General features: G+C 40.7%; 1 protein-coding gene across 2 annotated transcripts; it reads left to right on the plus strand.

Annotated features, from left to right (window-relative positions):
* Window positions 1-267: 267 nt before the first annotated feature.
* prkx (protein kinase X-linked) lies at window positions 268-22053 on the plus strand. Of its 2 annotated transcripts, XM_029447118.1 has the most exons (8): window positions 288-995; window positions 7614-7782; window positions 9665-9928; window positions 13493-13612; window positions 16020-16115; window positions 18634-18691; window positions 20039-20116; window positions 20953-22053. In XM_029447118.1, the coding sequence occupies exons 1-8, from the start codon at window positions 848-850 to the stop codon at window positions 21076-21078; spliced, it is 1059 nt and encodes a 352-aa protein (XP_029302978.1). In that variant the 5' UTR covers window positions 288-847; the 3' UTR covers window positions 21079-22053. The 2 variants fall into 2 exon arrangements, with proteins under 2 accessions (XP_029302986.1, XP_029302978.1); XM_029447126.1 differs by lacking the exons at window positions 16020-16115; window positions 18634-18691; window positions 20039-20116; window positions 20953-22053 and adding an exon at window positions 13861-15096 and having other exon boundaries at window positions 268-995.
* The last annotated feature ends 5001 nt before the right edge of the window (window positions 22054-27054 follow it).

The raw sequence follows: 27054 nt of genomic DNA on the forward strand, positions 1-27054 counted from the left end.
TTTTCATTGGTCGCATTTTGTCAACATGCAGCTATTCTCTTTTAGCTGTGTCAAGGTACATGCAATCAGGTAGAAAATACCGGAAGTTGGACAGTTTACCGCAAACGTCTATGTACCTTTAAGAAGTTAATAGTTCAGTTACTTTCTTAGAACAACAGTATTGATTGATGTATCTAGAATATATTAATCCTTAAAGAAAACAATGACATTCTCTCAAATGCTTTCTCAGTAAACATTGCCATGCTGGTTAATGTCTTTTATTTTGAAAGTCCTTATCGGAACTTATGTGGCCACCGATACTGTATCTCTTCCTGGTTGATGTGGACACTGGAGAGCTGCTGGGTGAGGTCTGTTGTTGTAGCAGAGTACATAATGGAGAAAAGCAGTAAAGTTGAGTCAGAAAAGCCACAATATTTATCGAGTTAATTAGGTTCTAAAAGTCTGTGTTATTCTGGATAAGGAGACGTTTATTCCGGAGCTTCCTTCTCATACCGCCAGTGAGTGTTGCGGTGTTTAGCTCTCTGTTGGTTGTTAGCTGCTAACGCTACATGCCAGTGCAGTGCACCTGTCACCAGCTTCTTTGTCTCACTCAAAACGGTGGCTTCATCTCCTATTGTCTCTTAGTTAACTGAACTTGTTACCATAAACGTTGGCTACAATTTCTGCTCACTTCTTCAATGTGGAAGGCGTCACTGTCCGACAACAAGCCGCACCGCCACAGCTAACTTCCGACAAAAGAAGATGAAGTGACGATAAGAGACGATGTATGATCTGAACTCTTTATGCGTCCCACTGGATACTTCTAAACCCAAATAGTCAGCTCGTCCCGAGAAAAAAAGAAAAAGAAATGGCATCCTCCAAAGCAAAGGTGGGAGTCAACAGTGAGACAAACTCCCAGAAAGAAAGTAAAAGCAACGGCAGCAGTTCGACTGGAGAAGCGTCACCAAATAACCGGACATATTGCCTTGATGACCTCGAGACCATCGCCACAGTGGGTGAGTTACAAAGACATGTCTCACATGGACTGTCCTGTACCCCAGGACAGGCAACATTGTACAATATAATACAGTAGTAATGAGTATTACAAACTGTCAAGCAGGGCAGCAACTACAGACAATAAACTAATGATAAAGTATTTTCTTGATTGATTTGAGTTATCATTTGGTCTAATTATCAGAAAATAGTTAAGGATTCCTATATATAATTTCCCAGAGCCCAAGTTTGCATATTGAAATTGTTAGTTTGTTAGTCAAAACCCCAAGCAGATTCAGTTTTCTATCATTAAACAAATGGAACACTAGAAAATATTCACAGTTTAGCAGCTGGATTTATTTATTTTTCATAAAAAGACACAGTAAATCAACCAGTTTTTGATTTATTAAAAATTATTAAATTATTTTTCTTGACCTATGCCACAGTTAAAAGAATGTCCAAGGTGATAAAATTTTGTCGTTTGTTTTCTGTATTTTATTGAAGTTCTTGTCGATCTGCTTGTGTTCAAATTCTGTTTACTGTTTGGAGTATTTAATCTAATGATAGAATCGTGATAACATTCATGTGTCATGGTACTGAAACTCAACCAATACCCAGCCTGAGTATCACATTTTATATACATTACAAATCTCTTACCGACCTAAATGAAGTTTTCAATAAATACAGTGTGAATCCCAATAGCTGCAACAAGCAGTAACATTTGACAAGCGATAAAGTTTAGTCCAGAATCTTAAACTGGGTTAAGTTAAATATCTTTTGTACGTTTTGTTGATATTGAGATAAATGTGGCCGTTCCTGATTGATAGCTTTTACATGATCTTGTCTGAACTGATAGTCTCATATCAGAATATCAGTTGTGTATCAATGTCACCCAGTCACAGCTGACCTACTTTATCTTAAGTTGTACATTTCGTCTTGTATAAAGCTAAGTTGAGGTCAGTCCACCACAGTCTGGGTAATCGTCCCGTAGACTTAGAAAACTGCACATCATGCTCTATGATCAGAAAATACTACAATGCGTGTGCGTGAGGAGGTATTCAGAGAACCTCGCACGCCAAGGTTAGTCCATGTTGAGGCAACGACCTGCCCTGAGGTAGTCAGCCAGTGCTGTTTGACTTGTCCATACAAATCATAAAAGTTTGAGTCACACCTACATTATGGGATTACACCAGAGCTTCCTCCCTTTTTATGACTAAGCAAATGATTAAATAAATAAGAATAATGTGTCCCAAGAGAAAACCTTGCATGTAAGACAAGAACACAAATACATATTTGCATTCTCAATTAATCACAATGACGCCCAGATATCAGATTTCACAGTGATGCCTTTAACAGTTCTTGCAATAAAAGTGTCAATGTACAAATGTTACACTATTGCTCATTGTGGGTTGTACTTCTGAGCCAATGGAATTCGCTGTATGATGTCTTCTGCGTCTCTGGAAAAGGTGACGTCATAGGTCATCTGTGGTAATCCAAACTGGACACATTAGTGACAGAAAGTAGGGCCGGACTATATCCCCTAAACTCAATATCGCCTTTAATTGTCACAGTGGGGCTCTTATTCATTCTTTGTACTGAACAATGCAATACGCAGGAAATTGTGGCTCGACTGAGAAATATTTATGTGACATATTCACTTGTTAAGAACTCTAAGCACATAGCAATTACTTGCTGAAAAAGAAAAATCAAACGTAAACATCCTGTATCTGTCGCGTCTGTAAAATAATTCCCATTATATAGATGGATCTGAATTAATGTATAAATGAGCAGCAGGATGTTTTAGGAGATGGAGTGATATTATATTGATTTGACCAAAATTAGATCGGTTGCAGAGTCATAATGTTGGTTTAGAGCTTTTTTTTATTTTATTATCGCCCCAGCCCCAGTGTGGAGTTTGAGCAATGTGGTTTACTAGACATACATGGTCTAATGACAGATGATGTCAAGTTGCATAATGGGAAGCATAGGATCCAATGGTTTGAATCTTTATAGTCTAAAATCGGTGGTGACAAAAGATCGCAGTGCTTACTGGAAGACCCAATGTTGTACATCATTGCTCCATTTGCACATGCGTGTCTGGCTCTCAGTTCTTCTGAAAGGTTGGCATTTTAAGGACAAACCTTTTTTTATTAAGAGTAATAGTTTGATGGAGCACATTGGGCTCTTATTCATGAAACATTTGCACGCACATATTTAGATTTTTTTGATCTTTTGGTTGATTCGCCAACGTTCTCTTATTTCTAAAATGTTCGTACATATAAGAATAAAAGGCACCATTAGTCGGAGCACTCGGGTTCAGTCTCACTGGATGCGAGATGATGGGGTCAATGTTTCACCTCTCGCTACGCTTCACACGTAATTATTTTAAACAGCTTCTCTTAAAACTCTTGTGTTGGCTGACCAAGCATTCAGCCAAGCATTTTTATGCAAATTATCAGATGGAAGCGAACAAATTCTACAAACTTCCACAATATTGCTACGAGGGGGAAGATCTCGGACGGGAAAACTATTGGGGCCAACAATGGTGAATGCACGATTTAGATTTGAAACTGGCGACGTGGAATTAAGAGCTGTGATTGGTCAGTAGTAGTAGGTCTGAGATCAGAGATTTAAAAACAATCAATTCTGTACTTTTTCTGTGTTTCAATGACAACCTTTGTGTCACGTATTTTGATCACACCCTTTTTTTATACAGTTCTAAAGCTAGTTTAGTAGGTGAAATGCTCTGTTTCTTGTAGCGATATTGAAAGAAAATGCCCCTTTTTTAATGCACTTTAAGAAACAATGTGGAAGATCTGCTCTCGGATGCACGCGATAATCGATATTAAATAAAAAAAAAGCAAAATTATTTCTCCGCACGAAAAAGCAGGACCCATCTCTGCAGTGTCTAGTCGTGTGCATCAACAACAGTGCTGTTTGACAGTAGCAGTGTTGCAGGCCATCACAAAAGGCCAGATGGTTAATGGGTTTCACAGCAAACAGCAGTGTTGACACCGAATCCCTCAGACCTTTTTTCATTAGGAGTGATAGTTTGATTTTGCAGGCAGATTTAACATTCACTGTGATTCATGGTCTCATGCTGCATATTTATGGACGACGCGTCGCTCAGTAATATGCATTAAGCTACATGCGAGCAACAAAGCCTGATCAGGGAGGTGTGCGGCATTCGTCCTGTGCCGTTGGGAGAGGGCACCATGCAAAAAAAAAATCCAATTTACCGAGCTATTTTGTGTGATGGGAGGGATTTGTTGCCGAAAACAAATTGGCTGGAGCGCTTTATCTGCCTGCTGTTGTTTAATTGTCATTGACAACTCTCTATATTTGCTGCCTTCACATATTCTGGTAGCCTAACACAGTCCAGTTACCCCGATCTCTGAATATTTTACCCATAAAAGTTGCGTGCGGTTGCATTTTTTTTTCAATGCACAAGAAACAGAGCAGGTGGAAGAAGGAGTTGAGATGACCCAGTTTCCAGTGACGGTACATTACTTCTCTGAAATCAACTGGCCTTTTCTTGGTTGAGTCTAATTGTCAGTTGCCTTCATCCCCGCTTGGTTTCTGAGAACAATTCTAGCTCTGAAAAATACCAAAGAAGCAGCTGTAGGATCAAACACTCGCACAATGCAGGCCTTGTTCTGCAAGGTGAAATGTTACACCGATGTAGCACGATGTTCTGCAGAGGGCGGGGGGGGGGGAATACCTGACAGTTCCTCCTGTTTTGTCATGAAAAGCAATGGCTTCTTGTCCTTTTATGTTTTCTCCTTGTGGAATTCCAATTTTAGGTCATTTTCAAACATTATTGTAATTTTAAGTTGTTCTGAGGAAACGGTTCTGCCACACATTGGCTTTGGGAAGTTAAAGGTCTCAATATGCTTCAAATGCAGCGATTTGTCGGATTGTCTAAGAGCGTTGAACAATTTCCTGTATCTGCGTCACGTGGGTTTGTCCGCTGCCCCGTCTCTTTAAGAGACTAGCGGCAGGTCAGAGTCCGTTAACTCTAATGGGAAACGTGAACATGGATTAAGACGGATGCTTTCGCCCCACAGTCACCAAAGTCAATATTGGACTCTTTTTTTCACATATCAAGCCACATATCTTCCGAATATTCTAACGCTAAAAATACATTTTTCAAAAAGAAAATAGAAATCAATAGAAAATAAACTTTGTTTCAGACCTATTTGTCTGTCTCAGCAACAAACTTTTGCGACATCTGGCAACAGTGCGTTAACCTTAGTCAAAATGTGTAAAAAAAAATGTAAGCTAACATTTACTAAGCTTCGCAAACTTGGTTTTAGCACACACACACATTTTGGTTTTAGCACACACACACACACATTTTGGTTTTAGCACACACACACACAAGAGCGAAGTACTTGCCACAACACCCGATGACATACATTACACCCACACAGGATATACTGCCGATAGTTATGTACAGGATACCTTAACCTGTGTGTGAGGATGTGCCGCATCCTCGCTGAACTGCGGAGGATGGTTTTCACTGTATTTGACCCCGGATGCCCCCTGACCTTTTGACGAGCAGCCAATAAGAATACAGCCAGAAGTGGTGCAGGCAAACAGGGGAGGTAACCATAGAAAAGCAACTAACTGCCTTCATCGCAAAGTTCCGCGCCCTACCTCGCGGTGAGCACAGAGGACATTTCCTATCATGTGAAGGCAGCTTAATGCTTAACATGTTTGTTAGTGGTGGAAATATTAAAGGGTGGAAAAAGTTGAAGAACTCGGAGCTTGAATGTCGAATCAAAACAGCAATCCTCTGGTGCAATCGATATATTTATTTAACGTGATAAGTCAAACATAGAAAATACTCTCAGCTGAGGACACAATTCACATCGCCGTTTCACAGACTGAACGCTCTAAGAACCCCAGTTTACTGTCTGACGGCTCCGCTCAAGTGTGAACAAAGGGTTGTAAACATTGCATCTAATACATGGAGTAGGCGTTGACCTTCTCCTCATTGGTCCCCGTAGGCGCCATCACGCTCCTCCGTCAGCAGTCAGGAAGTGATGGTTTGTTGACCTGTTTTCTTAAAGGGGAAGTGCCCCTATTATGTTTGTAATACATTCAGTGCAGAAAATACATAATTGTGCAGAAAATACATAATTGTGCAGAAACATATTCGTAGTATAGTAATATATATTGATTGAGGTAGACAAATACATATGATAGTCTTTCCAGTGGGGATTAATACAATCAGGATTCATTTACCTCACAATATCTACTGTTATCAAAATAAAGTATGAATACATTAGACCGTGCCCACCATTTCATACCATTGCCGCACTGGATTGGCCTTTTATAGATAACACAGATCAAACTATTTAGTGCGAAAATCAGCTGATCACCATTGGTTGACGATCGACTGGAGCACCCAGAACAAAGACCCACGAAACAAAAACTTCAGCAAAGCCAGCACAAGAAATTTACAACACACAATATACTGTAGCAGTTTGAAACGCTTCAACAGAATAATTTTTCCTTTTTTTTCGGTTAGTAACCGGTTAATGGGTGTCGAGCTATTGAAAGCAAAACTAACTGATGCTGACATCCCTATTAGACTGAAAGCTAGGAGAAGTTGATGTTTCAAGAGATGTGGTTATAGGGGAAAAAAGGCTTTTTTATTTTATTGCATGAAAAGTTTGACATTATGGAGATATGAGTTGATCAACGGGGCGCCGGTGTTTCTTTGTTGCTGTGGCAACACCCCGAGCCCTGACACAAAGGTTCATTGTTGGTAAAGCAGAGGAACGAGACAGCCGGCTTTTTATTAGGAAGTTGCAGCGGCTCCATGTGTGACTCAGACTGGCTGTTATATCACATATTGTCATGAGCCTCCCTCAGCACTCATCAGCAAGAAATGAAATGCCAAATGCTTCTCCTCGCCTTTCGTAGACGTAAACACAAGCAGTAAATAGGCCTACTTTTTAAAAAGCAAAACCGAAATGCAAAAGAATATAAATGGAGAGGGATGCTATGTTGTACGTCATGGCGCTGCGCCCTGCCAACGGAGCCCAGCGCCCTGCCTGAAATTCAAGGTGTTTTTTTTATTTTTATTCACAACTCAATTTTGCTGCTCTTTTATTAAATAAACTAAACGCTTATGCTATTGATCTAATTTATGTGCACGTTTCAGTTTGTCTACTTTGCGCATTCATATTATCTCCTTCGCTCCGTTTTGTGAAGGGCGGGGCTTCGCAGCTGACACACACACGTGTGCTAAACACAATTTCCAACCATAGTTCTGTCTTCGATGGGATGATTAGTGGTTGTTTTTTTGCCCTTTTTATATGTATAAAACAATAAATACATATGCATTGACAATAATCAGTATACTTGCAGCTGTAGATATATATTTGTGTATGCATTTGTTGACCTATAATTGAGTCATTTGCACAGAATATTGTCTGATGATGTTCAGGTGCATCTTCACTTTTGTGCTTCACTGAATATTTCTTGCGTGCATTAATGACATCAGTGTAGTACAACCAAACACAATCAATACATGCGGAATGTTAGATAAGCCTTTATTTGTCATGGTCTAGGTCCCCCTGTGTGTTGTGTATTCACAAGCGTCTCCCTCCCCGTCTCCCCCTCCTCAGGCACGGGGACTTTCGGCCGAGTCTTCCTGGTGAAGGACAAGAAGAGCAGGGCCTTCTACGCCCTGAAGCAGATGAAGATCCCAGACGTGATCCGACTGAAGCAGGAGCAGCACGTCCACAATGAGAAGGAGGTGCTGGCAGAGGTCAACCACCCCTTCCTCATCCGCCTGTGAGTCTGCTCCCCAGTCGCACCCGCCAGCACACCGGCGGGGAAAGGGCTGGGCGAACATTTTAATGAAGAAGGTCAAAGTTCAGCGTATCGCTTGTGAATTCTGACACATGGATTCAAATTAGAAATAAAGGTCTGCGCTTTAAGAGAAAAGTTACACTTAATTCAAACAGCAGTTTGAGAGTCATCAAGTATTCATGACTTTGATAGTACAGGCAACCTCTGATGCCATTAGCTGCCCATATGGACAGCACATTAATGCTGAATCCCTCCTGTCCACCGTTGTGATTTCTGCACTATCGCGGACCTGCTAACACAGCCCGAGACCCATTTGATCTGTTGTTGGCTGCAATAACCAGCAATAACCCTTCATGTACTCCCATCATCATGTGAACAACAGGAAAATCAAATCGGAAAATCAGATGCGCAAAACATTAATTTTGGTCTCAATCCTCACTGTGACATTAAGCTAGGCTAAGCTATCCACGTCCAGACTCCATACTTAATACACATCTCCCATCTCACTCCTGAAAAGAAGCGAGTACGCCTCGTGATTTAACAAACGTGGGTTTTTTAATCACATGAAATAGTCACCTTTTTTTTTGTCTCTCGGTAGATATTATACATAATAAATTAAATCCAAGACCTCATTTCCATAATACAGTCGATTTCCCCACTGATACAAATCCAATGTCATTTGAAGACTTAAGGAGCAGACTATGAATAACAATATGCAAAACTCTTGCTTTGCATTTCTTTGCCGTAGTTCCAGTAATCACAAGTAATACAGATACAGTATGATATGTACTCCCAGTTATTACATATAAGACCTCGATACTAAGAACGTCACGCACAGTATAATGAGAAGCTCGATGGAGTCTGAGGTAAACAGTTGTATATATAATAAAAAAGGCTCACTTTGTGTTGTAGCTGGGAAATACTAATTACCGCAGTTTGGAGTTTTGCGCCATTGCTAGCTTGTGTAATGTTGAACAATGCAAAGACTGTTACAGTAGACAGCTTGTTTTGCTTTGTTGAAATAATGCTAACTTTAATCCATCTTCTTTTGCCAGTCATTGGGTTATTGTGTTGAATCAATTCAGTGCCGTTGAAGTAAATCGGGTCAGAAATTCTGACTTATAAACCGAAATTCACCAAAGGTTCAAACTTTCCGGTTGGTGTAGTGCTGAGAGAAAATAAAAAAACACAAGAATTTTACATAAAATGCCATTTTATTTTATTTATTAATGAAAGTAGCATTACATTTATATGATATCACACATACAACCCTCATGTATACTTGTACAAAAACAACATGCCTATACAATATATAGAGGGAAACCCTTCATCATTACATCATCCCTGAAAAAAGACGTAACACAATCTTCGAAAAGTTGGGGCCACTAATCTATTGTCATGGGGATACAAGTAGATAAAGCATCGTCAAAGAAGACATGGTTGTATGTGCAACACTGTATTTGGAAATAGAGGTAACTATAGCATCAGAAAACAGCAAAAGGAAATGTGATAAAATATCAGCGTAGGGAAGACTCGGTAATCGTTGTCATGGCTAGCAGCCAGCACTTACGGAAAACACCGGAGCCTCCTCCATCTTCATCAGTGACAGTGCTCTTTTTTTCTTTTCTTTCCTCTCATGTGCCCTTTCAGCTGAAATAGTTGTAGCACACTGCTCCAAATCCCACTGGGGGATAACAAGAGTCTGAGACTGATGCAGCCTCTTATTTTATCTGATTTGCTTAACTCGTCAGGGACGACTTTAACACTTTTCCCCTCCAGCAGGACACGTAGAACAACCGCGCACTGTAGAAGAAGTCACTTACTGTTATTAAAAAAGACGTGTCCTCCTTTTGTTGCTCCTCAGGTTTTGGACCCACCACGACGAGCGCTTCCTCTACATGCTGATGGACTTTGTGCCGGGCGGCGAGCTGTTCAGCTACCTGCGCAGCCGCGGGCGCTTCAGCAACGCTACCGGCCTCTTTTATACCTCCGAGATCGTGTGCGCCATCGAGTACCTCCACTCCAAAGAGATCGTGTACCGTGACCTGAAGCCCGAGAACATCCTGCTGGACAGCGAAGGACACATGCGCCTGACCGACTTCGGCTTCGCGAAGAAGCTCTCTGACAGGTGACGGGAAAAACAAAAGTATCCAATTTGACAACCAAAGAGCGATTATGAAGTTGACGGTGAATGGAGTAGCAAACTAGGAAATAAAACATAAAAAAACAGTTAATAAATCCTCTCACCCATGGAGTTTCAGAAGTGATTTAAAGTATGATATTGATTTTCAGTCTGAGCTCAGACGGGTCAGTCTGATTGAAAAGTAGCTTTAGTTTTCAGTTATTCTGGATTTGGAGGAGCCAGTAACAACAACTTGTCCAGTATGAACACATGAGTAGTTTGTTCGTGGACACCAGGTTGTGATCCGACCTCAACCGTTAGTCAATTCAGCCATAAGTTGATACATTTTTAATGATGGTTTCAGGAGGTGTTAAAAAACAGAAACCTTTTTGTGGTTCCAGTCTCTGGGTGGACATCTTTGGGTTTTGTATCGGCTAAAAAGTGAACTTTGAAGTATTGTTTTTATTGACAATCAATCAACAACTAACGGTAAGTTGCAGAGTCGTACAGTATAGATCATGAAAGCTAATAGGTACGATAAGGGTATCAGAGTAACTGGGTCCGAGATAAAAGCACGGAGCAGAATCTGTACATGATTTACACATAAAAATGCTTCAATAAAAAAAAAGAAAAAACGTGATTCTGTTAACTTTGCCGTATGTATATTGCCAGCTTCATTAATGGCCTTTTGTCATGCAGACTGTAAACGTCTTTATGTTCTGTCCTGATATGACAGGAGGAATCTATCTAATAAAGTATGACAGTGCACAAGCAGAGAAAGACATTAAGTCGGCACTCTCATTAAAGTCGTATTTGCTCTCATGCTTTATGTAAAACTTGCTCTACATCCGTCTTTTGCTTCTTGTCTTGCATAAAAGATTCAAATGAAGTGATGCATTTATGAAATTACAGAAGAAGAAGATTTCAAAAGTACATTACCTCTTTGCATATCCTAGCCTTACTTTCAATGTGACAGCATTGTGTTAAAACTTAAAAACAGACTGACCTTATCATAGACATTTACTCAGACATGACGGCAACATGAAAAACCAGCACACTTATGTAATGAACGTTTGGATATGCTGCTGGGTTACAGGTGATTTTAATAATGGCATCTTTGCTCATACAACAGGAACGTCTTTCACTCTCCCTGCGGTGTGTGCGGCTGATTGATTGTCAGTAGAAAGTGAACGACAAGGCAGCTGTCTCTCCTCACTGTGACATTGACTGTACATTCCCTCACAGGCCGCGCTGAGCAAGCTACACTTCCATTTAGCTGTACAGTGAAGATTTGCTGGAATTGAACTTGACTGAAACACTTCTAAGACTCGGTTTAGTCTGGAGGTCATGCATTGGTTTAGGAGTCTTCTTTCATGTACAGGAAACTGAGTCTGAACCCCTGCCTCGGATCGTCTCATAGTGTTCAGAAACCCATTCTGGTTGCGGCGTCTGCTTTTTTGTGTTCGCCTTCATCCCCATTTGTACACTTAATCGTATGGAGACCACAACGAGGAGGAGGAGGAGGAGGAGGAGGAGGAGGAGGAGGTGACAGAAGACATTTCACTGAGGACCTTGAGAACCACTTTGACTTTAAATGTTATCCAACACCTTTTATGGACCAGTCTGTGTCAAGCACACTTAACCCTCAAGCTTGTTTGAGCCATTACCTCTTGACATGATTAATTTTGTAATCTTTGACATTTAACATCTGTTGGTAAATCCAATATTTGACAGTAGTAATGAAGAACAGCTATCTTGCTCATATTGTCTTCTGGAAATTTAAAGGGAATCCTCCCAACTCCAAGGCGGTGCCACTGAAGGACAAACGTCCCCCGACTGATGTCATTTAGTCTTAATTAGATACAGTGAGCAAGGCCTCCCGGGGACCTCCGCACAATTGAAAAGATGCGCTGACCCCTCGCTGAACATCCTGGAGTAAGCTTGCATTGTGTGAGCAAAACAGATGGGGAGTATAGAAACCTCTGATGTGCAAGTGACCCACTTAAAGAAATGGAGGACAACTGTCTCATTGCCTCGAGCCTCTCTTGTACCTCCCGTGTTCAGGATGTGATGAAGCGCCAACACAAGCTGCCGCCCCACCCCGTGTTGCCACAGCGTCCCCTGCTGGCAGACATGATGTCACACTGCGCCCCTGAAGAGCATCTTCTTCCCACCGTACCCCCTCGCTACATTCCCCCCACGCCAGTAGCCTGCTCATCCTCCTCCTCCAGGACCAACATCATTTCCATACAAATTACCATCACCATGGCAACTGGGCCCAAAGAGGTCATTACCCAGGTGATATCGGTGACAGACGATGAAAGGCTGGCGCTGGGCCAAGTGCTCTTCATCAGAGGACGAGTGGCTTTTTCAGAGAACACCGTGCACGTCTGTTCCAGTGTGTCGCACAAACATAATCGGCTGCAGACCTCCTCTTATTGTTCACACTCGACAGGCATCCTTCACTCATTGTCCAAGGCTTCCATTTAGACTCTCGCCCTCATTCCTGTGGCTGAGCATCCTATACTGACTGATACTTACTCCTGTATCCACACACACACACACACACACACACACACACACACACACACACACACACACACACACACACACACACACACACACACACAGAGAGGTCATATCCACAGCTGGGTCAGGTAGCACGGCAGATCACTTTACCGACACGTGTTGTCTTACCCATGCAACTGGCCTCTCTCTCTTCACACACAGAGGCTCTCACTTACATACATCCAATGTGTGAGATCTGCCAGAATTTAAACTTAAAACAGTGTTGACATTATGTCAAAGATGTCTGTGATGTGTTGCAGAGATATCTTCTGAAGTTAGCATGCTAACTGACTAGCTCCGTCCAGTTTTGTAATACCACTTGTCGCTCTCAGAGTTTCAGCAGTTTGGTAAAATTTTAGTATTCTTGCCCTGCTGACTGACTGAAAGGCGTGAATGCAATATAAATAATAAATTGGAATACAATAAATATGTCAAACTACTACAAATAAAATATAAAGACTAGAGATTATTACTTATTTCTTTGAAGCAGGTGGCTTGGAATTACACATTGAACCCTAACCCTAACCCTAACGTTGGTGAAGCACACTAAAAATATCCCATCTTACCAAGTCATTTCAAGATAATTGTTCCCAGCAGTGTTTTCAGAATGTTGTAAATATAACTTTCAGTATTCAGTAAAAAAAACTTTGCTGTACTAAATCTGAAAATGTGCTTTCATGATTAATCGATTACCAAAATAGACGCAGATTATTTTCCTGTCGATCAACTTGTCTCTGGTCGATTGGCAGGAAATTAGTCATCAACTTAATTTTTCATAAAAAAATGGCAACATTTCATGGTTCAAGCTTCTCAACTGTGAGAATGAGTTGGTTGTCCTTCTCTGAAGTTGCAGTAAACAAGAAATAAACTGGCAGCTTAATTGACAAAAAATAGTTCTGGATAAGATCATTGAAATAACTTGTTATGTATTGGAAACAGGTCAAATAGTCTAGTTGCTTGTTTTAATAAGCCCCCCCCCCCCCCACTTCTCTGTGTGATCAGGACCTGGACTCTGTGTGGAACTCCTGAGTACCTTGCTCCTGAGGTCATCCAGAGCAAAGGTCACGGACGAGCAGTGGACTGGTGGGCTCTGGGCATCCTCATCTTTGAAATGCTGGCTGGGTAAGCGCAGTGTGTGTACACACACACACACACCACTGCACTCATTTTAAACACCGGGGGGCACCCCAGAGCAACGGAGGGGAAGCAGCATCTCTATTTCAGTCCCCTTGGTAGTTTCTCTACTGTAGAGTAACGTGGGTTTATGGCGCTGCTGTGTACAACCTCTTGACGATCATCTCTCAGGACAATTGTGTAGACACACAGATCGTGGACACAATAACGTGAACTTCTGTGATGCAATTCAACAGAACAACCCTGCAAGAGAAAGTGAGCGAGAGAACAGGAAGGAGGCGCGAGCACATTATTCTATTAATTGCACCGCCAGTATCATTACACCGTGTGCAATATGCATTAATTTCTGAGTACATTGGATACCGCAGAGCCGCGACGGGGATCATTGTTACAACAGATGAGGAACAACGGCGTCAAGTTTTGAACTGCACTGAGGTTTGTGGGTGTACCTTTTTAGTTTCGGCAATCATTATACCTACGGAACATCAGGAAGTTAAAGCATAAAAAGTCATATTAGATGCTGTATGTTTTAATATGGATGGCGTCTTTCCTCCAGGCTACTAAAAAGGTTCTTCATATCCTGGTAGATAAAGCTACGCAGCTCTCGGCACATCCCTCCACTGTAAGAGCCCCTCAGACAAAGAGCTCTCTTTATCTCGCAGTATTGTGTAGCTGTTCATCAGAGGTCCCGGTCCAGGAATGTATCAGCAGCTTCTGAAAAGTTAGCGTTAGTAGATTCCCCCCCCCCCTACATCCTTCGTCTGGGGTGAAGTGCAAGTTGATGAAAAACATCCAGTGAAGGGTCCAGGGCCCCGAAGGGAGGAAGCCAAGAGAGAGTAGAAAGAAAAAGAATGGCTCTTACCCCTTTTCAATAATTCTGGCTTCAAGGCCAGATTTCTGCTTTTTAATGGAAACTAATCATCCTGTAGCTAACTCCTCTCACATTAAAAATCCACCTCCTGCCGGAGCAAGACCTACGTCAGTTCATAGGAAGAGCCCAGGCAACGTACACGGGTTCACTCGGGGTCACTTTCATGTTAATTACTGAAATAAGTTCCATCAAAAAAGTATTTTAATGCAGAGAGAGATGAATCCCAATTCAATCAAAGCGTGTCTATTCCCAAACTCGATTTTCTGAAGTGAGCGCATTAAAATGAAATTGACCCCCCTTTCCCCGTCTCCCTGTTCCCCAGTCAGTCCTCGTCCACCCTCAGTTCAGTGCGTCAGGCTGATGATCAGAGATGGAGAGTTTAAGCCGCCACCACCAGTCACGACAGCAGTCTGACAGCAGTCTTACTATGTTATAGTATAGTTGAAGTACAATAGAAATAGACATTAGAACTTAAATGAGTCTTAATTTAAGGTGTGTCATTAAAAAAATATTAAGGAGATTAATTATGAAAATCCTCGAGTTTCCCTCGTCACTAATAGAGCCACTGTAGAGTTGTCTTTGCAACAATTCTCACCAGGATGCTATGTTTTGTTATCACCACTAGGGGGCAGCACAATCTGAAGGGTTTGAATGTGACACAGTGGCTTTAATATTTCTTACGGTACAGCTGGAAACCTAGTAAAATTTGGAAAGAATAGGACAAAAATGTGGAGTGACAAATGTGCTTTGGCCCATCAAAAAAAAAAGCAGATTAAAGTTTTACCTCTTAAGATATGAAGCATCAACAACTTATACATGACATCTCCCTTCACCAGATAATGTTCTAATATCACACTGTTTAAATACCTTTACTATCCATATACTAACAAATTCAAAGGGACCCATTGTGTGTGAAAATTGAAAATTCTCCCATTTTGGCCACAATGACCCACATTGTCCACCTACGACAGCACCAGTTTTGAAAGAGAAAAAAACCCACACACAGCCGGCTCCCAGACGCCTCCTCATCCCACAGTCTCCTGACTCTGGAGCTTTTCACTGGGAAGGCAAGCGGGCGTGTGACAAACCGGTGCGATTACGCGCCTGTCTGCTCCGTGCGTAATGCCTTTCGAGGCCCGTCCCATTATGTAATTTGCGGGTAATGACTTGTCCAGAACGGAGTAGAGGAAGAACAGGGAGCTGGGAAAAGCATTCGGTGAGTGGTGTGCGGCTGAAGAAAAAGGGGCCTGTGGGTGGTAGAAACACACACACACACACACACACACACACACACACAGTCCTCAACATCACTGTGGACAAAGGCTGCTCTGTCTGCAGCAGAAAGTTACCCCTCCCTCCCCCCACCCCACTCACCATTTAGTTCAAAGTGATCCAGGTGGCGTGACGTGAGCTCTTACCTGCTCCTTGCATCATGTTGTTTTTTGTTGTTGTTTTTTTTGCACAGTCCAGAGAGAGAGAGAGAGAGAGTGAGAGTGTGTGTGTGACTCGTGTTCCTCTCCTCAGGTACCCGCCATTCTTTGACGACAACCCGTTTGGAATCTATCAAAAGATTCTGGCTGGAAAACTTGAATTCCCACGCCATCTGGATTTCTACGTCAAGTAAGACACCTGTGTGTGTGTGTGTGTGTGTGTGTGTGTGTGTGTGTGTGTGTGTGTGTGTGTGTGTGTGTGTGTGTGTGTGTGTGTGTGTGTGTGTGTGTGTTTCTACGTCAAGTAAGACACCAGGCCGTGTGTGTGTGTGCAGTCTTGAGATTGTGGTGCCATTGTTAATTTATATGGTGGCTTGAGAAAAGTTTTCTCTTGAAACTAATCCACCTCTCTGCTGCATCACTTGGCGAGCGAGCCGGTGAGGCTGCAGTGTAAGACGGCTGCTTTTCATAACATCGACTAACAAAAAGTTCTTCAGTGTCGTGATTATCCGCTCACTTCCTGTCCAGATTCTAAGATACCAGAGCCCATGTGATAAACATTGATAACTTTGTTAAACAACAACGCCTCCATACCCATGATAGTTAACTAACTAAAATAACTTTGCATATATTTTCTATATTATTAGCACCAAATTACATAGATCTTTCCAGGAAATTAATATTATTTCTCAACATAAAGGTTTAACTGATGTTTCGAACTTTTCTCCACACACCCAGAACACCATTCTGGTGGATATATTATGAAACGTATATATAATATGACATATTGGACTTGATGGTATCTGTAAGTGCTGCAAAGTCCTTTTAAATGGAGGTCAATTAGCTGACGAGCAGCTTTAGGTAGCTTCAGTCACTAATGACACACCCAGCAGATTTGGACTGCCTCCTTCACAGCAGCCATTACAGCAGCTGAAGGGTGCAGGAATGTGCAAGATTACAGGCTCAGGGCACTTTGGGTGTGAGTGTGTGAGTGTGTATGCACACATTCCATCAGTCCTGACACAGGAAAGGCCAGACACACACTTCTTCCTGATAATTCAGCAGACCCTAGCTTCCAGCTGATAAGCCATCCATCTTGCAGCCAGCAGACGGAAGGATTTTTTAAATATTTCCACCATTTATATCACTGTTACACAGTTCCATGTCACACACTCCCATCCATCAAGAAGTGAGAGGCAGGAAGAGCGCTTCAGGTAGAGCACTGCAAGTAGAGCGCTGCAGGGAGAGTGTCAGGTAGAGCACTGCCTGTAAAGCGCTTCAGACAGAGCGCTTCAGACAGAGCGCTTCAGACAGAGCGCTTCAGGGAGAGCATTTCAGGGAGAGCATTTCAGACAGAGCGCTGCATGTAAAGTGCTTCAGGTAGAGCTACTGCAGGGAGAGCGCTGCAGGCAGAGCACTTCAGGTATAGCCGCTTCAGTTAGAGCGCTTCAGTTAGAGCGCTGCAGGCAGAGCGCTGCAGGCAGAGCGCTGCCTCTCCAGCAGCTGCACAGCAGAGACAATGTGACAGGGTAAAATATATATATATATTTTTTAATATATTCTGGGCTGGGCAGAATGTGTTAGAGGGGCTTTAATAAGTAACACTAACATCTACTGTCACAGTGCTCTTGAGCATGATGTCAAACCAATGAACTGCTGCAGGGCAGACAGTTTGTGTCTGAGGGGTGTGGAGCTCAGTCACTTGTATAATAAAGAGCTTTGTTATACTTTAAGGAATAATACAGAACGGTAACTGTCAAGTCTTTGGAGTAAAATTTCACCAAGAAAGAGTTTCCATTTAATCTACTGCTCAGGATAACCAGGCTGTAACTAAATGTTACAGTAAGTGAAAAATAATGTTCAACAATAAAATAAATACTTGGGGGGGGCAACGGAACAAGCTAAGAAGAGATCTGCTCTTCAACGAATAAGAACTAAAACACTAAAATCCGTTGCACAACACACCTAGCCTAATCCTAAACTAACTTCCTGTTGAGGCCGCGTAAACCGTCTCACTTGAGGGAAATGGCCATAAGGATGGAAAATTGTAGTCAAAGCAAACAACATGGGAAAATAAAAGCCTTTTCTTCTTGTTCCCATCATTTCCGGATGACTCCTCAGACATGAGAAGGTATAATTACAAATATTCCCCCCCGGAAGCTGATTAAAATATTTCTCTGTGACATATCGCTCCACAGGCCTGTCTTTTAGCATAAGAAGGATTTAGACCAAAGTGAGAAATAGCTGACTTGTCAACATCCAGCCGTTGTATTTATGAGGCTGTCAGCAGCTCGTCGGACGTGAGATACGGCACCTTTATCTCCGTTTGTCAGCAGCTATCGCGTCGCATCAGGAAACCTGCACCCTGCCATTTTAAAACCCCTGTGAATCACCTTCAGTCCCCCCTCACATGAATGTCTACACGTTTATAGTCTCAGAAAGGTCCTGAGTGCAAAAAAGTGCTGACTTTCTTCAATTAAAAGATTGTCAATGGGACACAACTCACTTAGCCAGCCCTCGTCACCTCTCACAGGCTGTCAGCTGCCTTTTGGCGGGGATGCATTTGTCATTTTGACAGTGCTGGGCAACCTTGTGGCAGTTGTGTGTGTGTGTGTGTGAGAGAGAGAGAGAGAGAGAGAGAGAGAAAAGACTTTTCAGAGACACTGTACAGCTTTGGATTCACTGACTGTTTCTTTCCCCTCCCCCAGAGACCTCATCAAGAAATTTCTGGTCATTGACCGAGCCAGACGGCTAGGCAACATGAAGGTGAGATGGTTAGACTGCAGCTCACATATTTCATAACTTCAGGAGGTCGTTTGCAGCGTGAGGAGCCGGACAGACCCAAGCTCCACATGACTCACATTAGAGACGTAATCCATTCACATCCAGCACATAATATTAGAATATTACAGTAAATATTAAAAACGCCACTAATATTAGAATATTACAGTAAATATTAAAAACGCCACTAATATTAGAATATTACAGTAAATATTAAAAACGCCACTAATATTAGAATATTACAGTAAATATTAAAAACGCCACTAATATTAGAATATTACAGTAAATATTAAAAACGCCACTAATATTAGAATATTACAGTAAATATTAAAAACGCCACTAATATTAGAATATTACAGTAAATATTAAAAACGCCACTAATATTAGAATATTACAGTAAATATTAGAAACACTTCTATGATAAAATCATGTCTTCCAAAATAAAACACATTTTTTAGAAGGTTAACTGTCAATTAGAATCTAAAGTCAGTCGTCTCCCTGACACTCTGAATATAAGAGGATAATAAAAAGCTCCACTGCACAACAAAACACAGCAGTGTGCATGTTTTGCATCGTACTGGGAGCCGGCCACTTCATCACGCATCAGTGCGAGCTGTGGAGATTCTCTTTCAAACTGAAGGACCGGAGTGTTTCAATTAACATTAGTGAGAAGGAACCTCTCAATAAAACAAATACTTGTGTAAACCCAGTGATGAACTCGCATAATCCCATAATCCCACAACATGGTATTGATTTGTGGCTGCCAATATTGTGCAGAGCATTAACTCAACACAGTCACAGGCTGATGTACGGAGGCTCCGCTCTGCCACTGTAATAGTTATAGACTTTTAAATAGGGTAGCATTAATAAACAAAACGTTGGGTTGTTTTTTTAAACTCTAAATCCTGCAATTTAAAATTATTTTTATTCTTCTTTTAATGATGAATGAACATTTTGGAGTCACAAAACACATTTTTTAAATGTACGGATCATATTCCATCTCTCTGTTTATGTACAGTTTGGACTTCATAACTAATATAATCATTTTTGTGCCAGCGTCAACCAAAGAAATATGAATATTGCATCAAGTGTTACTGAGAATTATTTTCTCAGTATGAATATAAAATGAACTCAGAAACTTAAAGTTCTGATCACTTAAATTAAATAACATTGAAATGAAGTTCAGCCCACGGAGCAGCAGCAGGAGCTCTGATTGGCCAATCGGCTTCATTTTGTTTGTAGACCATTTTAAAATTAGATTATTATTTCATCACAATAATTTGTGTCATGTGTCATCATGTGTGTGTGTTACAGCTGTGTTTTCCGTTTCAGAACGGAGCCGATGATGTGAAGAAGCATCGCTGGTTTAAGACCGTAGACTGGGAGGGAGTTCCTTTGAGGAAACTGAAGGTGAGAGAAAGTCATTTGAATGACGACCATGTGACTCATCAGTAACATTTTACAGTCAAAGAAATCTGTACTTTTAAGTTTTTATTCATCAGATAATTTTTTTAAATATTAAAATGAAGAGTTTTTAATGATTGTACTGTTGTTCTGCACCAACAGTCTTTTCTTTGTGTCTAACGTGTGAGTTTAGTGCCTGTGGCAGAGAAATAAAGAGTGTAATGTAACACGATGTAATGTTGGCAGCAAACTCCATTTTTTTATTTCATTTCAACTGTCCAAAGGTAGAAAACTGCAATATCTTGATGTCACATTAAACTTAAGAATAATATTGATAAATGCAAGGACATTTTTATTCAATATTCCAAATTTTATTACAGCTTTCTTTTTTTATAAAAGTGATTTAATTTTCTTAATTTTTTTACTGAATTTGTAAATCATGATTGGATTCAGTAACTATTAACACTATACTGTAACTGGTAAATAAACACGCAATAATGTATATGCCTTCTTCTTCTACGAGCTGAAAATAGGCCGCATAATTATCTGTTTCTTTTTCTAAAACAATCAAAAAACGCAACAAAAACCCTCCTATAATAAGCATCATCAGAGCAGCCGATAGTTAGTCCGTGTTCGTCCTTAACATCTACTCCCGGCACATGTTTGATCGAGCTGTTGTGTATTTTCCACCGTGATGAAACCCTGAGAAATAAAAGCTCCATTTTCTTTTCTTTTTTTGTAAAAACAAAAGAAATGCCGTATTTACACATCGGAGCTGTTAATTGCTCCGATTTAACTCGCTTGTATTAATTTTTTTAATGTATCTATTTATGTGTCCGCAGCCTCCCATAGTCCCTAAAGTTTCCCATGAGGGCGACATCTCTAACTTTGACGTGTACCCCGAGGACGACTGGAAGAAAGACCCTCCTGTGCCTCAGAAGGACTTGGAGACCTTCAAGAACTTCTGATTGCTTGAGCCTTGCTTTATTTATTTAATGGAATATCCTGAGAGTTGACGCAGCACATTGTAAAGTAACGTTACAGCCACCAATCCTGGAGAGAATCCTTATTTATCAAAGCTCGGGAGTCGCATTTAATCCGTAATAATAATGACCTCCCTAAAGACAAACTTCTATGGTGCTGTGACACGTATCATACCACAGAGATGACTTGCTTTTTTTTATACTTTTATTTATCTTTAAGTTGCTGTTTTTAATTTTTTTTTTTATCAGTTTTTCTCTGAGCCTGCTCATATGCAAAAAAGTGGTTCCTTTACAAACCAAAAGACTGTTACTTTTTAGGTAAAAAAAAAAAAAAGAGAATTATCAGGTCTTTGTTTTATATTATAATGTTTTATATTTTGTCTCTTTTTTTAAAATGTTCATGCAGTCATATTTACTGTGACTGTTGCCTGGTGCTGGAACTGTCAGCTGGCCAGTAGTCATTAATGTGCTTTCAGACTTTATACTGTATGTAGACGAGTCAGACACTTTATTTGAAAATGCGTAGCACTTGTAAAGAAAGGTGCCTTCCATCACAGTTTTGATGGGCATGATGTGTTTTTTTGCAATTCCATAAAGTTGACTTGAAATAGGTTCTGATGAAAGTAACGCAAGCTGCAGAATGTGCCGCCATGCTTTCTGCTCCCCTGCTCTGTTATTTCCCGCTTTATTCACAGCCAAAGGACTCCGTTATTAGCGGGCGCTTCCAGCTGTTCCACAGATGAACTAAAGACTTTCCCATGGCTTCACTGACATCATCGTTATCATTGTTGTAACGTGAGGTCACGTGAGGGTGAGAGGAGCTGCATTACACTCAGTATTCATCAGCGTTTCACTCTATTGTGCAGAAGGCTTCATTTTTGTGTTTTCCGAAAAATATCGGCCTTTTGAAACATCGAACGATTTTGTTCGCTGCCATTAAAAATCCATGTGACGACGAGATTGCTGTGCCTCACCCTTCATTATAGAGCCACACTTAGAAGGACGCCGTTGGTGTTCAGACACGGCATTGTGTTGGGGTCATCGTTACCGTTAGCTCGGGAACATTAGCAGTGGTGTACAGTGCAGAAAGGCCAGTTTCGTTGCGTATCCCAGGCTTTTTAAAGTATTATGTATGTAGTCATGTTTCATAACTTATTGTTGCTTGCAAATTGTAGATGAATGTGATCATTGCTGCTGCTGCCTCCCTCCGGGTTGAGCCTTCTAAATTTAGTCGAGTTTGCTTCAACAAACTGTTCCGAGGCGTTATTATGTACCAAAGGACCCGCTGCATTTTTGAGAGCAATGTCAATATTTGACTTATTGACTTTTAAATTAAGGATTAAAGGGTTGTGACAAAGATATGTACAGAGTAGGATATTTTACACAGTCTACAACACTGGCAAATTAAATAGCACATTTTGGATTTTAATGGCAATTAAATTAGTAAGAATTACAGCATACAACATGGACAGTTTAAAATAAGGATCAAATTGGTGCAGCAGAACTAAAGACTTCCACGCATTCTTCTTCCTCCTGCAAAACCTCCCACCTACAATACCCACAATGCAGCGCGGCCACTGACAGTGCGGGAAGATATCTTGTGTCTCATTGTATCCTGCAGCAGAGACGCGTTCTAACTCCACACCCACACAATCTTTTTACTTTTACAATTTGTAGACGACGCTGACTCAAGTGACATCACTTGAGGACATTTATCAGACACTAAAGGCTTTAAACACCTGGAAACACACTGAGGTGGAGTTCCCTTTTAAGAGCTAACTGAGCTGGTTTATACTAAATGCTAAATGTACTACGAACTTTAATCGACCTCGTACATAACTTGAATATGTTTAAACATCTGCAATAAACTAATATTATCAACCAGGCTGAAATATCAACATCTGGCAGCTTTATATTGAATCCATTACCTGCGGTTTTTCCATTCCAGTCCATCTGTAACTGCATCAAAGAGACAAACGCTGAGTCGCTTCATTCGAAGGCGTTCGTGGCCTCTGTATTTCTTTTATATGCGTCAACCTTTGTTTTGTTGCTGCACTCGTACATCATTTTCTACCCGGAACATCCCGGTGCCTTTTAATACTTAGCAACTCCCTTTGTACCTTTTTAAGCAACGACACATGTTTGTGTTGAGACTGAAGAGTCTTTGGAAGTGTTTGAAAAGCGATTAGAAAGAAAGGTTGAGTTCGCTCTTCTTCTTGTATGCCGCCTGTCTCCTCGCTCTCCTCCTCGCTCTGAAGGTCAGCCGCGTAGGCAGGCAAAAGCTTTCAGGTTTATAAAATGGAGATCTGACATTTGGAGAAACAAACTCTTAATTTCAGCGACGTTTCAAAGCGATTTCAGGTTCTCGTGATGAAATGCACACAGCTGTGTGGCTGCAGCGGAGCCACACACGCACACACACACACACACACACACACACACACAGTACTATTAGTATATACTAGTATTCTACAATGATTACATCGCAACAGTTTTTATTTAAACGGCAAACACAACATTACAAGACATGATTGTATACTGTAGTAGGGAATATTACCCGAATAATTGAGCAACTAATTATATTAATATGCAGTGAAGCTGGAGTTCTTAGGGGGAAAAGTGTCTTTAATTTCCTGAAAAGAACCGTCACTTCTACAAATTCCTTTTTAATGAAAGAACTGGAAGTGAACTTTTAAACACGACTCTTGTTTTCACATGTTTAGTTTAGACGAAAAAAACAAAGCTTTGCTGGTCTCGGCTGGTCATCCTGTTGCCTGTTCAGATGACTGGAAAATATCCCAGCATGCATTGGGTCAATCTCGGACCCAAAACAAATGATATCAAATATAAAACAAGTCCGTAGAGTTTCTACAGAAATATATAATGTCACAAGTAGACAATGTTGTGGAAGAAGTACTTATAAGTAGCAATAGCTTAGTGATTTCAAAATATCGTCAAAGTTCCTAATGTACAAGTATTTATTATGCAGAATGACCTTTTAGAATAATGCATATTAAATCACATTATTATTATTATTGATGTATAGCTACATAATACTGCATGGTAGTTTAATCTATAATAATACATCATTTGTATTCATCTGAATCTAAAGCTCTCTGATAAATATCGTGCAGAACTATAAAGTAAAATAGAAATACTCAAGTGAAGTACAAATACTTTGAATTTGTATTTAAGTCCAAAGTTTCATTTTCTGCCCTTGTTTCTGTTTCTGTACATTCTCTCAACTGTGGAAAAAAAGGAGTTGAAAGGAAAAATAATGAGCTTGTTCGGTGGTGTCTACACTCCCTGATAACTCCAGGAAGTCTCTGTTTTTATCTCTAGTATGACGAAGGAGACACTTCATCACTCAATGTCTTGGTAGACGGGGAAATTATGAGTAACCACGAATAGTGTCTTACGTGGCATTTCCCAGCTTTTACCATGTGTTTTCCAACAGAGGTGTGACTGTGTTCCCACTAACTGTTTTCATCTGTATCTCTTTAAATCTAATCACAACTTCATTTAAGTGGTTTACATGGATTACGGTAAATTTCTATGAGCTCTAATTTCCTCCGTCTATCTCTGAAACGCAGAGGTGTAGATGTGCTGAGTTGCATGGAGGGTTATTGTGTTCGCAGTGGAAAAGTGAGTCATGTTTTGTCTGGCTGAGTGTGATGACAGTCAGGACCCGGCTCTAATAGTCAGCTAATGAAAGCCTTGAGAAGTGCTTTCCACAAGGATTTGAGTGCAGGGGGATATTACCCAGAAGGCCTCTGTGACAGGAATAGACCCAGTATGTAGTGTGACGCAATAAGAAAAACTTCAATGTTGACACTAAATGACTATTTTACCCCTTTATTAGAGTCTGTCGTTATTCATGCAAATGTAATGGTTTCTGTCCTAAACTCAACTCCAATGGTACATTTTCCCAGAGGGCAAACAAGCCACTTTCAAGTTTCTGCATATTACATATTAAAGTGATCTGAAAAAGTTTTTGGCAATAATGTCTTCAATAGGCTGCAATGTAAGATTGGTTTGTAAATATTATTATTATTATTATTATTATTATTATTATTATTATTATTATTACTACTGGATCTGTGTGTAATGAGTTTCGGTTTTTTGCTGTCGCCAGCCGCGTTCCGCCAGCCGCAGGTGGAAAAATAAGTTTTATCGCTAAATGTCTAGATATGGTCATGACGCGAGATGTGTTTTCAGCTTGTTGATAAAAAAAAATCAGTATAACAGTGGAAATGTATTTTACGCAAATAAAATACCGTGTCGTGAGAGATTTCTCAGGCTGATATTTTTATATTCGAGCCCTCATATTATTAGACATACTCTACAGATGTATGTTATACACTTTAAAATTCCCCTTTAGTTTGCCTTTTTCTTGTATTGGCATGTAAAGAACCTTGAACTGCTTTTGTATGAAATGATGCAATATTAGAGTTACTACGAGGCCCTTCTAAACTGCTTATGAAAGAGTCTCATTGTAATACTGCTGCCTCTATGACCTACATAAGTAACGAGATCATCAGCGAAGAAGATATTCCAAAGGCTCGTCATCGGTGCCACCGGGTCAAACGACCGCTTTTGTCCACCAAAATCATCTACAAATGAAAATACCTTGAAGTAACTTTATACAACATTTTAATTCACTTGACTAACTACTTGGCATCTGCCCGTTTCACTTTTACTTCACACTTTGTTGACACTTTTAAACTGCCTTATTCCATCAAATGGATCTATTCAGATCATACATGCTTTTAGACACCTACATAAATACTTGGTTTGATGGACTCTGCAGGAAAGGTTGAGAGTTAAGAGCCAAACTAATGAAAGTCCTGTGATGAGTTTGAAGCTTCTTTATGTCTCCGCACGCTCAAGTCATTCATCAGACATCAGACCAAGCCAAAACAACAGGGTGCGCTTGTTTACGTGCCTTGTGATATCGCTCTAATAACAAGTCAGCGCTCGGGTCAGGTCATGTCAGCAGCAGCTCACCTTGGCTTCCTGTCATCAGCGCACGTCGTGAATGCACCACTCCCCTCCAGGGTCGCACCACCCACTCTGAAGTACAGCACAACTATGCAGGAGCATTGTCCACATCCACAGACAAACTCTCTTCTACATTATTATGGCCAAGTGAGAACAACATTTAAAAGAGAGAAAAAGAAAAAGAAACTCCTGCGTTAGAAAGGTCGGAGGATAAAGTACGAATTTTGAGAATTAGGTCAAAGTTAAGAAAATAAATACAACATAACTGAAACTCGTGGTTTACTTCTTTCCAGAGCTTTCCAGTGCATCCCACGGTCTTCATCAGTAGATGGGAGTAAGAAGATATTTTTCATAACTCCCATGCACTTTTCTTGTGCTCTCTTCTGCGACAATTTCCTGCTTCAGTAAATTCATTTCCTCCACGAGAATCATGGAAGCTCAGTTCATGAGCTGAGAGGAGCCTGTCTTTTGATGGATCTATAAGAGGGGACCAGGTGTTGGAACAAAGTGTGCTTCGCTTTGATTTGAGAGGCAGTTAATTGTAGCTGCCCGGCCGTGGTCCTGCATGACCTCCAGATCGTCTTCATCACGCTTATTATTCAGGGGACTGGATCACTGAATAATACAATATAAATATATTTAAAAGGCTTCAACGTATACTTATATAAGTAGCACTGAGCTGTTTCCATCTCTATTAATTAATAATCTACTAATAGACTCTGATGGAAATGCACTTAATTCACATCCTTTTTTTCCCCACATTGTAACATTAATTCTCTTCATTGTGGAATCTAAGGATCATGCAAACACGATCAGGCGATTATGTGATGACTGTGACACAACCTGATCACAACCACATGAAATTTCCGATACAGATGTCTCAAAACTACGTGCATGATAAATACCGTTATGGTAAGTTGCAAAATACGTCAAAAATATTGCTTGATGGAGCTGTAAATC

Source organism: Cottoperca gobio, chromosome 2 (assembly GCF_900634415.1).
Source record: "Cottoperca gobio chromosome 2, fCotGob3.1, whole genome shotgun sequence".
Classification (NCBI taxonomy): Eukaryota; Metazoa; Chordata; class Actinopteri; order Perciformes; family Bovichtidae; genus Cottoperca; species Cottoperca gobio.